The sequence below is a fragment of the Rhinoderma darwinii genome, chromosome 3 (assembly GCF_050947455.1).
Source record: "Rhinoderma darwinii isolate aRhiDar2 chromosome 3, aRhiDar2.hap1, whole genome shotgun sequence".
NCBI lineage: Eukaryota > Metazoa > Chordata > Amphibia > Anura > Rhinodermatidae > Rhinoderma > Rhinoderma darwinii.
The window spans coordinates 132,221,925-132,236,332 of NC_134689.1; the positions used below are offsets into that span (position 1 = coordinate 132,221,925).

At 41.4% G+C, this 14,408-nt stretch overlaps 1 protein-coding gene across 2 annotated transcripts in view; it reads left to right on the plus strand.

Moving 5' to 3' along the window:
- CFAP54 (cilia and flagella associated protein 54) overlaps window positions 1-14,408 on the plus strand; it is a 360,575-nt gene that overhangs the window by 207,479 nt on the left and 138,688 nt on the right. For both annotated transcript variants that reach the window (XM_075856765.1, XM_075856766.1), the window contains exons 38-40: window positions 102-325; window positions 465-600; window positions 12,456-12,564. In XM_075856765.1, coding sequence (XP_075712880.1) covers window positions 102-325; window positions 465-600; window positions 12,456-12,564 — 469 coding nt within the window. The remainder of the gene's footprint in view (window positions 1-101; window positions 326-464; window positions 601-12,455; window positions 12,565-14,408) is intronic.

Below are 14,408 nucleotides of genomic sequence, written 5' to 3' on the forward strand. Positions count from 1 at the left end.
CATTTACATTTCTGTTTGTACTTGTGGTAGTATGCTGATCAGTAAGAGCTTACTGTGTCTTGGGGCAATTATTAACACAATAATGTCATTTTCATTCTTAGGTTATTGATGACGATGGAAAGTTTAGTGTGCCAAGCTGCATGGGTGGTATTGCTGATGAGGAGGGTGGCTATAACCTGAAGTTTGAATACCCCTTTGATGACATGACTGTAATTGACATGCGCTGGATGTGTGATCTAGTAATGGAAGCCATAGAAGTTTTATACTTTGTAAAAAGATGGGAAGCATTGGTGCATATAGCAGTGCAATTCAATATACTTTCTCAGTAAGTACATTTGTGCTTGTTACATATAAACAATGGAGGCAGATGTGTCTCATATCATAGTTGTGAAATCCAGTGCTTAATTTCAAGTTTATATTTGACTCTTAAAATATATATTTATTTATTAATACTATTATTACAGTGAGAGGTTTACCGAACAAGTGACACCAGTGTTGGTCCATGCGCAGAGGATGCTGGCTGGCAGAATTTTTGACATAAAAGGAACTGATGTTTCAGAGGTTAATTTTACTGCATCTATGGAGGAAAGTGATGACCAGGTCAGTGGATGAATATTAAAATTTTTTTGCATTTGTTTAAAGTGAAGATGTTTGCACTGCATTCAACCACATTTCTTAAATGGAAGGAATTTTTTATTTTTTTTTTGTATCATTGTTGCTATCCAATTTCCGGATTTGTGCGTATTAGTGACGATACATCAATCTGACTATGCCCCAATACTTACAAGGTTGGTTGTGGTTAAATAGAGATGGTATATTTACTCTGCTGCTACTTTAACCCCTTCAGGACACAGCCTGTTTTGGCCTTGTGGACGCAGGCGATTTTTTCAAATCTGAAATGTCACTTTATGTGGTAATAGCTTGGGAATGCTTTTACCTATCCAAGCGATTCTGAGATTGTTTTCTCGTGACATATTGTACTTTATGTCTGTGAAAAATTTTTGTCGATAAATTCAGTATTTATTTTTGAAAAACACCAATATTTAGAGAAAATTTGCAAAAAATTGCATTTTTCTAAATTTGAATGTATCTGCTTGCAAAACAGATATTAATACCACACACAATAGTTACTAGTTAACATTCCCCATATATGTACTTTGTTTGCATCGTTTTTTGAACATCCTTTTATTTTCTAGGACGTTACAAGGCTTAGAACTTTAGCAGCAATTTCTCACATTTTCAAGAAATTTCCAAAACCTATTTTTTCATGGACCAGTTCAGTTCTGAAGTGGCTTTGAGGGCCTTATATATTAGAAACTCCCCATAATTCACCCCATTTTAAAAACTTCACCCCTCAAAGTATTCAAAACGGCATTCAGAAAGTTTCTTAACCCTTTAGGCATTTCACAGGAATTAAAGCAATGTAGAGGTGTAATTTACAAATGTAATTTTTTTTGCAGAAATTCATTTGTAATAGAAAAATTTCTGTAACACAGAAGGTTTTACCAGAGAAGCGCAACTCAATACTTATTGCCCAGATTCTGCAGTTTTTAGAAATATCCCACATGTGGTCCTAGTGCGGTAATGGACTGAAACACCGGCCTCAGAAGCAAAGGAGCACCTAGTGGATTTTGAAGCCTCCTTTTTATTACAATATATTTTAGGCTTCATGTCTGGTTTGAAGAGGTCTTGTGGTACCTAAACAGTGGAAACCCCCAAAAAGTGACCCCATTTTTGAAACCACACCCCTCAAGGAATTTATCTAGTTGTATAGTGAGCATTTTAACCCCACAGGTTTTTTGCTGAATTTATTGGCGTTAGTCTCTGAAAATGAAAATCTACATTTCTTCTGAAGAAACATAGACATTTTTAATTTTTGCAAGGAATAAAGGAGAAAAAGCACCCCAACATTTGTAAAGAAATTTATCCTGATTACGGCAATACCCCATATGTGGTCATAAACTTATATTTGAACACATTACAGCCCTCAGAAGGGAAGGAGCGCCATTTGGGTTTTGAAGCTCAAATTTTGCTATAATGGTTTTCGGTGCCATGTCCCATTTGCAACGCCCTGGAGGGACCAAAACAGCAGAAACCCCCCAAAAGTGACCCCATTCACTATCAGAATCCAAGAGAGCAAATGCCTCTTCAGTGGTATATAACTTGCGTGCCATTTTGTACGTATTTTTTTTTCTACTTATTTTTTGTAACAGTTTTAATAAAAGTAACAAAGAAAAAGTCCACTAATCCATTGATCAATAAATTTATGAACAACCCTAAGGCCCTGTTCACACTGAGTTTTTTTACGAGTTTTTCGGCGCGGAAACCGCTCCGCAAAACTCGTCTAAAACTGCCCAAAAATGTCCCCCATTGATTTCAATGGGAGTTGGACAAGCTTTTTTACCGTGAGCAAAAAAAACGCATCGCGGTAAAAAGAAGCGACATGACCTATCTTGAGGCGGTTTCCGCCTCCAAAACCCCATTTCAATCAGTCATAAGGGTAAAAAAATACACCTCGACGAGTGTTTTGGCGAGTTTTTGTCAAATCACTGTGCAAAAAACGTCTGGAGCAGTTTTTGCAGGAGGAATTTTCCTCCTGCAAAAAACTCTGTGTGAACACAGCCTAACAATGAATCAATGTATTTAGAATTTATAGACGTGTAAAATATATGAAGAGATCTATATGATGTCATAGATATATAACATCCCTAATTATTAATTTTTAGTATTAACAAATTTCAAATATATGTCTGTATATAAAATATATTACGTGTGTGTGTGTGTGTATATATATATATATATATATATATATATATTAAAAAAATATAGACGTGTGTATGTATGTGTGTGTGTGTATATATATATATATATATATATATATATATATATATACACACAGTATATAAATATATATGTATATTATTTTATTTATTTATTTATATATATATATATATATATATATATATATACACACATTATAAGCCCTAATTGATTACTAACTAATTAATTGTCCTAGTCTAAGTACTATCTACCTAAACTATAACTAGCTGCCTACACTAAATTATCTATGTGGAGGTGTTTTTGTGTGTTTTTTTCACAGTCATTGTGTCTTTATAGGAGACACACAGCAGCTGCTCGGCACAGCTTCTTCTCCCCCACTGCCTCAGAAGATCTGACAGGGAGGGAGGAGAAACATTGTAACAAACAGCACGAAAGTTTGTTGCTGCAACAAACTTTGCTGTGAACACCATGATAGCTTTATCATGGTGATCACGTCATCAGGACCGACACCAATCCGGTCCTGATGTCTTCTCTCAGCACTAGGTGAAAAACTGCACCACAATTTTGGTGCAGTTTTTCACACCTGGAATTCCCTGTGGCCACTGGGGCGGATACACTGTGTATCTTTTACGCAGCGTATCTGCCCCATGTGAACTTAGCCTTAGAGGGCAGGATAGGATAGAAGGGTAGGTGCGGATTTAATTTTTATTTTATTTTTACTAAAATTTTTATTGCATTTATTTTTGTAAAGAAAAACAATCAGAACTAGACGGGGAGGGTTTTCAACACGAGGATCTCCTCGTTACACATAAACATAGAATATCATTTAACCCCTTAGTGACCACTAATACGCCTTTTTACGTCGGTCACTAATGGGCTTTAGGCTAGGCTGACGCCTTTTCACGTCAGCCTAGTCTAAGTCCTGCACGGGTCTCCCGTGCAGGCTGGTGCCAGGGCTCTGCTGTCTGATGACAGCTGAACTCCTGCTCCAACGCCCGCGATCGAAGTTTACTTCGATCGCGGCCGTTTAACCCGTTAAATACCGCCGTCAATAGCGACCGCGGCATTTAACTTTGTTTACAGAGGGAGTGAGCTCCCTCTGTCACCCATCGCGGGTCTCCGATGGGGTGTCATGGCAGCCGGGGGCCTGATGAAAGCCCCCAGGTCTGCCCTGGACATATGCCTGTTAGGACGCGCCGGAGGCACGTCCTAACAGATTGCCCGTCAGATTTACACTGACAGGCAATAATGCTCTGGTATACGAAGTATACCAGAGCATTATAGCAGCGATCGGAATATCGCACAGTAAAGTCCCCTAGTGGGACTAATAAAATAAGTCATCAAAGTGAAATAAAGATTAGAGAAAAAGTTTGGGAGGATTCCTCCAGCTCACCTTATCGCATGTATAGACTTGCACACGGATCCTCGTGTCGGCACACGCAAGAAGTCAGGAAAAAAGAAAGAGATGGATCCAGCGCTGTGTCCTTGAAGTTGTGTTTAAAATCGGAAACTATTTCCAAGTTTTAATGAAAAATGAATAGATATAAAAACAGGTAACATTGTAAGTAGATATTCTCAAATAGATCGTAGGATTTGTGGCAGTGTGAGCGGTGCCTACGCGTTTCTGACGCATGCAGCGTCCTTAGTCATGGCTTCTGCCTAAGCTTGGAAATAGTTTCCGATTTTAAACACAACTTCAAGGACACAGCGCTGGATCCATCTCTTTCTTTTTTCCTGAAATAAAGATTATTAATAAAAAGTACAGTAAAAAAATAAAACCATTTTTTTTCCATAAAAAGTGGTTTTATTTAGTAAAAGTGTAAAAAAAAAAAAAAAAAAAGTACACATATGTGGTATCGCCGCGACCGTGATGACTCCATTAATAAAGTTAATATGTAATTTAAACCGCAAAGTGAACACCGTAAAAAAAAAACGCAAAAAACCATAGCGAAATTGCAATTTTTTTCCATTGCCCCCCAAAAAAGTCATAATAAAAATGAATCTATAAGTCCCATGCACCCCAAAACAGTACCATTCAAAACTACATCTTGTCCCGCAGAAAACAAGCCCAAAAAATCACTACATTGATGGAAAAATAAAAAAATTTTGGCTCTTGGAAAGCGACGATGCAAAAGCAAATAATTTTAGTTCAAAAGTGTTTTTATTGTGCAAAAGTCGTAAAACATAAAAAAACCTCTACATATGTGGTATCGCCGTAATCGTACCGACCCATAGAATAAAGGTAACCTGTTATTTACGTCGCATAGTGAACGGCGTCAATTTAAAAATGCATAGAACAATGGCGGAATTTCAGGTTTTTTTTATAATCCCCCCCCCCCAAAAGGTTAATAAAAGTTAATATAAAAATGATATGTACCCAAAAATGGTGCTATTAAAAAGCACAACTAATCCCGCAAAAAACAAGTCCTCATACAGCTATGTAGACGAAAAAATAAAAAAGTTATAGCTCTTTGAATGCGACTATAGAAAAACGAATAAAATAGCTTGGTCATTAGGGCCTAAAATGGGCTGGTCACTAAGGGGTTAAAAAACATACAAAACACAACAAACATCACAGGGATTTATAATATAATATACAAAGAGTAGAAACAGGAGAAAAGAGCAGAGTTGATTTACATAGATTTACATGTAGCCAAATATAGGGCTAAACGATAGAGCAGTATAGGGTATAAGGGCAACCGCCAAAATACCTATTCTGGCTGCAGAGTCATGTGGAGAGAGGGAGGGAAGGTTCAGTCTGAGGGTAGGGCAAATTCGCTCCAAGGTTTCCACATTCTTTCGAATTTGACTATTGAGAGGGTCTTAAAGGCCCACGACTTCTCCATATGATAAGAGAATTTAATTTGGTTAACTAACTCCGCTTTAGTCAAAGGGTCAGCCATTTTCCATTGACGAGCTATCATAAGTCTCGCGGCCATAATAATGTGTGATGAAACAATGCGCCCAGAGGGGGGATGGAGATCCATACCTAGGTAGCATAAAGCCAATCCAGGTGAAACCGTTATCTTAGATTTTTAAATTTTTGAGAGAAGCTGAAAACCAATCAACCATAGGGAAGCGAGAATTGGACATTCCCACCACATATGCGTAGAAGTACCCTTTGCTCCACATCCCCTCCAACATGACTCCGAAGCCAAGCTCAACATTTTAGCGACACGTACAGGTGTAAGGTACCAACGGAAAGCAATTTTACGGGACATTTCCCAATGTATCGAACTTTTAGAAGATTTTCTCACCCAAGCCAATGCTTTTAACCAATCTTGGAAGTTTGGAGTTTGGTAATAGGGGTATAGGTAGAAAATAGGCCGTAAAATAAAGAGATGCCTTAAACCTTAGGGAGCTTATTAGCAAAAAAGAGTACAGCCTAACGTGGTAGAAGCGGGATGACTGTATCCACTGACGAAAGCGCGTGTCTGATACATAAGTATTTATAGAAATCTGATCTAGGAATACCATAACAAGAAGTTAAATCCTCAAATGAATGAAAGGTAGATTCTCTATAAAGAGACGAAATAGTCGTCATACCTGCAGACTCTCAGACATCAATGTTAACATTTTCTAACGTAGAGTGCAGGTATCTAATGGGCAGGGCTTTCAGTGACCCACCATCCTCACCTATATGACAGCGAAGCAGATAGGACCTTGCTTGAATTGAGGCTTGTATCCCCAGTAGCTTAACCCTCTAAGTGGCACCATGGGAAAAGGATTTTCTCAAGCACGCTAAAAGGGGTAAACCCACCGCACTCCGTTCTATGCTCACCCATCGCTTCCTGCTATTAGACATCCACCAGCTGCCAGACTACTATAGAATAATCACCATATAATAGTCACCATATAATATTTATGCAAGTCAGGAACTCCCATACCCCCCTTCTGCCATGATCTAATCAAAATAGACATCCTAAGCCGTTATTCACACGACAGGGTTTCCCGGCCGGGTGACGGCCGTTCATAAATCGGCCGTCACCCGGCTGCATTAGGAACAATAGACCCCTAATGGGGCTATTCACGCGACTGATTTTTTTAACGGCCCAGGAAACCTGGCCGTCAAAAAATGGGACATGCCCTATTTTCAGCGGTTTACCCGGCCACCCGGCTCCCACAGAAGTCTATGGGGCCGGGTAATACACGGCCATCACCGGAATGTGTCCCGAGTGTGGGCCATGTTTTCAATCGCTCGCGCTCTCTCTCCTCCTCCTCAGTGTAGAGTGCATGTGAGGAGGAGGAGGGTCTTTTTTTGCTCTCTGTTGAAGTCGGAATCTCCAATCTCCGGCCGGGGATTGGGGATTCCGCTACAGGAGAAGTGAGTGACTACACTGTCCATATATGGACACAGCGACGTCACTCACTTCTGAAGCGGAATCCCCGACCCTGTGGCCGGGGATTCCGCTACAGGAGAAGTGAGTGACTACGCTGTCCATATATGGACACAGCGACGTCACTCACTTCTGAAGCGGAATCCCCGACCCCGTGGCCGGGGATTCCGCTACAGGAGAAGTGAGTGACTACGCTGTCCATATATGGACACAGCGACGTCACTCACTTCTGAAGCGGAATCCCCGACCCCGTGGCCGGGGATTCCGCTACAGGAGAAGTGAGTGACTACGCTGTCCATATATGGACACAGCGACGTCACTCACTTCAGAAGCGGAATCCCCGACCCTGCGGCCGGGGATTCCTCTCCAGGAGAAGTCAGTGACTAAACTGTCCATATATGGACATTGAAGTCAGTGACTTCTCCTAGAAGGGGGGGGGGATGGGTGCAACCTACAGGGGGCTGTGTGGCATTACCTACAGGGGACTTGGTGGCATTACCTACAGGGGACTTGGTGGCATTTCATACAGGGAGCTGGGTGGCATTACCTACAGGGGGCTGGGTGGCATTACCTACAGGGGACTTAGTGGCATTACCTACGGGGAGCTCGGTGGCATTACCTGCAGGGGGCTGGGTGGCATTACCTGCAGGGGGCTGGGTGGCATTACCTGCAGGGGGCTGGGTGGCATTACCTGCAGGGGGCTGGGTGGCATTACCTGCAGGGGGCTGGGTGGCATTACCTGCAGGGTGCTGTGTGGCATTACCTACAGAGGGCTGTGTGTGGCAACAAATTTATGAAATTCATCCGATTTTAAAACGGAAAGGGAAAAAAACGGATGCAAAACGGGTCAAAATCGGCCGTTAAAAACGGCAACACGGAACGGATGCAAAACGGTTGCAAACCGGCCGGGCAAAACGGCTGATTTTATCGGCCGACACTCGGACCCTGTCGTGTGAATGAGGCGTAACACGCAGGATCCACTTGTTATCAAATCACATCTAAGTTAGGAACTTAAGTGTGATCGGTAACAGCCTGAACCTGTGTGTCAGATACACGCAGGACTCGCTGACACTGAACCTGTCAGTGCCGCTGACCTGACGCATACAGATTTCAGCGCTACATACAGGATACAAAGCAGCTGTATCTCAAAAATTATTTTCAATAAAATGTATTTAGAAATTTGCACCAAACACACAAAGACATTTTCATTCTAAATAATCAAACAAACGAAATCAAAGGTGTACATAGACTTTATTGCTTTTTTTTTGGGGGGGGGGGGGGGGGTGTTATGTTTTGGTTTTTTTATGATTTATTTTCATGGCATTATGTAATACATCCCCTGATATAAAAGCAATTTACCCTATATGAGGATAAGAGCCAAGGTCTTTTGGGCATATCTAGCAAGTTATGAGAGAAGTTGTGTCATAAGTTTCTTAATGCTGCTTAATAAAGAGATTATACAGAAGGGTGCACTTTGCCTTATGTATAAAAACTGCTTTATAGTATAAGTAATTATATAAATTGTGACTTGTCTGTTGCTTATAGCCCATCTGGCCGCTTTACTGCTGCACCATTGGCAGCATGCAGTACTGTCAAAGCAGTAAAATTGGCATATTTTTTTGGGCTATGACAAACTACAGCAGGCCATTACATTGCATTTCACATGTTTGCCAATGACACTAGCCTTTGGATATGGATTTGACACAGGGCTTTGACTATGAGATAATATAATGTTGCTAGGTCACAACACTGCATATTGGTTCAAAATATCCTACTTTTTTGTGTACCTGGCTCCTATTTAAACCGATGTGTTACCATGGTTACAGACTAACTTTTTTTAGTCTTAACCTGCAATCATGTGTACTCCACTCAGAGGCGCAGCTAGGTTCTCCTACAAACGGGGCAAAGATTCCTTCCGTTTGGCGCCCCCCAAACTTATTTTCTTTTCCCCTCGCCATGTTTGCTTTCTCTACCAATGAGGTGTAATTCTTTTTACATTTGGTTTTTATGTATCGAGCATAAAACCATTTGTACTTACAAGCAATATGCTTATATAATGTAGTTAACATAGCAATAAATTAAATAAAAGAGGTCAGTGTGCCTGACTAAAACTGAGGCTAATGAAACTATATGGTGACATAATGAACAGCCTCCCCTTGTAGATACTGCCACACAGCCCCCCTTGTGGATACTGCCACACAGCCCCCCTTGTGGATACTGCCACACAGCCCCCCTTGTGGATACTGCCACACAGCCCCCCTTGTGGATACTGCCACACAACCCCCCATGTAGATACTGCCACCTAGCCCCCTTGTAGATACTGCCACCTAGCCCCCTAGTAGGTACTGCCACACATCCCCCCCCTTGTAGGTACTGCCACACAGCCCCCCTTGTAGGTACTGCCACACAGCCCCCCTTGTAGATACTGCCACACAGCCCTCAAACAAATAAAAAAAAAACTTGTACTCACCTAGCCCTGTTCCCGGGACGAATGGAGCAGCTACACAGCCTCCTCAGCAGCTTATGAGACGGGATCTTTTCGTAGGCCGGCGCGATCCATTGACGTCATCGTGTTGGCCTGCGCAGGGATCCTGTCCCAGCACCTAGTGAATGGCAGAGCAGGGAGCTAGCTCCTTCCACCATAGTATGAAACTGTATCTGCTTCCTAAAAACGCAGATACAATTGAATGTGGCAGTCGCCCGGGGGCCCCGGATGCCTGGTGCAGGCGATGCATCCGGAAATGAGCGGGCCCGTGCTACTAGCCCGGTACATTATGGGCCGAGCAGCACGAGCCCCGTAGTAGCCGCAGTAGTAGCGGCAGCCCCCCCCTTCCTTCCCTCCTAGTGGCGCCCGGGCACATGCCCCACCTGATTCCCCCTAACTACACCTCTGACGTCACTTCGTCTGACCATTACCTACAGGTGATAGAAGAGAGGGCAGATAGAGGAGAGAAATACAAGCAATCGGCCCTAAATGTGCTCTATATTTACAATATACACTATCTCAAAATGTTATTGCGACTCTTTCAAGTAGTATAATCTGACGATTGTGCCCTTCGGACCACAAAAAGTTTGTTAATATCTAATTTAGAACATTATTATTATAAATATTATTTTATAGTATTATACCCCACATTGTATGTCTTAAAGATCTTAAAACACTAATAAAGAATGTTGGAGATGAGGAAGAGAGGTGGGGTACTCATATGTGTAGATGGTGGTCTTATAGTAGCATTCATCCATTTTGGTTGGAAGTATATGGTTTCATTTGAAGGTATCCATCACAATGGAATCCAGCAAATGCATTGTTATCCTTAGGCCTGGAGGATTATCCATCGGAAGCTATAGTTATGGCCTCCAATATTAGATGCTTTGCCATGCTAGATTATATATAGTCAAAAATGGGAAAAGTAGTAAGATTCCAGATATAATAGAGGGTATTAAGACTATACATTATGACTTTTCAATGGAACTGATGATAGCCAGTAAGATTGGATACTATTCAAAATCTATTCAAATATGAGGAAAATTGACAGATTATTGGAATTTAAATTAAACCTTGAGATACGTAGTGAATAAAAAAAAAATAAGGAGTAAGTGGAATTTAAACATTCTTAGGCCTCATGCACACGACCGTAAAAACACCCGTTATTGCGGGTCGTTATTACGACCCGCAATAACGGGCTCATAGGCTTCTGTTAGCCACGGGTACCTTCCCGTTTGCTCACGGGAAGGTACCCGTGCCGTTAAAAAAGATAGAACATGCCCTATTTCATGCCGTAATAACGGCACGGGCATCCCATAGAAGTCTATGGGGCTCCCGTAATCATGGGTGGCTGCGTGTGTTCACCCGTGATTACGGGAGCGTTGCGAGGTGAGGCGAGGTCAGGGGACTACCCGGTCTGCAGGCCACAGCCCAGTGGCGTAACTACCGCCGGGACTACAATGAAAACTATGGCAGAGCGGGGAGGTATCTCCCCGCTCTGCCATAAACAAAAGACATGTATCCCCTATCCTGTAAAAAATAAAAATAAAAGACGTTCATACTTACCGACAACTTCCTGCTTCCTCCAGTCCGGTCTCCCGCCCGTTGCCTTGGTGACGCGTCCCTCTCGACATCCGGGCCGACGTCCTGGATGACGTTTCAGGCCATGTGACCGCTGCAGCCAATCACAGGTCAATCACAGGCTGCAGCGGTCACATGGACTGCCGCGTCATCCAGGGATGTCGGGCTGGATGTGAAGAGAGGGACGCGTCACCAAGACAACGGCCGGGTAAGTATGAATTTCTTTAACTTTTATTACAGAAAAGGCTGTCCCTTCTCTCTATCCTGCACTGATAGAGAGAAGGGGCTGCCGATTAGTGCAGTGCTATTTTGCTGCCAAAAACGTGCTCGTAAATACGGGTGGAATACGTGTGACACCGGACCCATATTTACGAGCACGGGTTCGTAAATACTGGTGCAAAACGGGTGGAATACGTGTGACACCGGACCCGTATTTACGCCAGTATTTACGGGTGTGAAAAAATACGGTCGTGTGCATGAGGCCTTAGTCAGTATAAATAGGACACAGTCTAGTTGAATTGTAAGGCTATGTTCACACCTGTTCTGGTCATTCTGTTGTACTGCTCCATCAGAGGAGCAGAACAAGGAAATAACCGGTAGCACAGGTTCCGTTACACCATGAACACCACCAGCGGCCAACGGAATCCATTGACTTTAATGGGTTCCGTCGGCTTTCCGTTGTGGTGTCCGGGGTTTAACTGCTGCACTATTGTTTCCATTTTTTTCAGAAGAATCTGCGACCGAGGCCCCTAACGGAGCCTCCAACACAGATGTGAACTAGGTCTAATATGTACATCACAACTCTTCATGATTTCCAATTTCTGAATATATAAACATTTAGTTTATATTCCTTTGCTGTCTCTACGTTCTATGGGTAATCATGTTTATTATTGTCATCTTGTTTTAGGTTTATGGTCTTGCAATGCAATTACTTTTTTACATGCCATATATAAAGAAAATAATTGAATATAAGAAATGTTTTCAGTTGTCCTCTTTGTATTTCCACTTTTTGATAAAATATTATTTCCAATAATCTTTCCTTCTATTTAACATAAAACGAACATAACACATTTCTCTGTACAACATAAATTGTAGTTATGATATTTTTTCTGAAGGAGAAGATTAACATCAGTCTGTCTTCTCCCACACTGGATTATCTATAAAGCAACATTGCTATTATGGTATTTGAAGAACATGCACATCATAAATTGCTAAAACGATTTGTTAACATAAGACTTCAGAAATGTTCTCTGTTCTCGTTTGCTCTTTAGATGCATTGCAGGAATTACATCGGAAAACAACCGCATGTTGGCACAATCCGTAATAAAGTGAGGAACTCTGGAGCCGATATTGATCAGAGAGGAAACATTGTTCATACAGGTCAGAGCTGAGCTACATCTCTTTATGCGACATGTATTTGTATCCAAAGCAAATAAACCACGCAATGTTCTGTCTAGACCACTGTATTGTTTATATGAAGCAGACTATTTTATATAACCACTTTAACCACTGGATGACAGTTTGTGGTATTTGCTTGATATATTGCCATATGACTACTACCATCAAATGGAGATTGATAAAATAGAGAGTAGATTATCATTAAATTCCCATTGTTACCCAAACCATTTCCAAGCATTAAACTGTGCTATAGTTGAAAGGAGTCATGGTGAATGCACGAAATGACACTTTACACTTACTGCACATCCTTAGACAGGCATAAGAAATCCCAAGACCTTTTTGTGGTTGATGTACTTCCCATAGAAGTTATTGTATATTTTTAAATTTAATATTCATTTTCATTCATTTATTTAGTATTTGACTTAATTCATAGATAATACTGGATTAGAGAAAACAGTAATAATCCCATGCTTAAATTTATCATATGTATACATCATATATTTATAAAATTAGGCATATAAATATAGCATATAGGGGAGAATTCCTCTGTAGTAATACATTCAATGTAGGCGTATGGAGGTACATTAAGGCCACATGTACCTCATTATGGCCCTGCACAAAACAGAGTACACAAGCCATCAGAATGAAGACAATGCAGGACTTTACCCCACCAACCCCCATCGTTGCTGGAAAGAGGGTTCTTTCACAGTCTCTTTATGCAGAAGTGCCAATGTCAGGTCCGTATTTCACACCGAATAACCAACTCTGTAAATTGAAAGCTGAAGTCTTGTCTGGAAAGAAGTAAACTAGCCAAAGATGTTTGGTACACAACTTCCCTCTGTCAGCCAGGAGGAAGACTGAAAAACTTTTTATTCAGAACAAAGAAACACAGAAAGACACATGCCTCCTCCCCAGAGATGTGGGAGTGCCCAAGCCCCCCACCGGTTTCTCAGCTGTAACTTCTCAGACTCACTCTTCTTGAATTCCAGGGGGCGGTGTCTTCCATAGGTGTGTCCGACATGAACAAAGAACTTGTTATATATATCAGTATATTACACAAAGAACTGAAATGTATATACATATGTGTGAGGATAATATTTCTCAAACAATATACATGGTAATGATCCCTGAGACCAGCATTTTACCAAAGAATAATGTTACCTTTTGTAGGATGACCCTATTAGACCTTATACTAGTCCTTCTCAATGAATTAGAATATCATCAAAAGGTTAATTTATTTCAGTATTTCAATTCAAAAAGTAAAACTCCTATATTATATAGATTCATTACACACAGGGTGATCCATTTCCATATATTTTTTCTTTTAATGTTGATGATTATGGCTAACAGTTAATGAAAACCCTAAATGTAGTGCCTCTGAAAATTAGAATATTATATAAACCCAATTTCAAAAATGATTTTTAATACCGAAATGTTGGCCCACTGAAAAGTATGTACAGTATATGCACTCAATACTTGGTCGGGGCTCCTTTTGCATGAATTACTGCATCAATATGGCGTGGCATGGAGGCGATCAGCCTGTGGCACTGCTGAGGTGTTCTGGAAGCCCAGGTTGCTTTGATAGCGGCCTACAGCTCGTCTGCATTGTTGGGTCTGGTGTCTCATCTTCCTCTTGACAATACTTCATAGATTCTCTATGGGGTTTAGGTCAGGTGAGTTTGCTGGCCAATCAAGCACAGTGATGCTGTGGTTATTATACCAGCTATTGGTACATTTGGCAGTGTGGGCAGGTGCCAAATCCTGCTGGAAAATGAAATCCGCATCTCCATAAAGCTTGTCAGCAGAGGGAAGCATGAAGTGCTCTA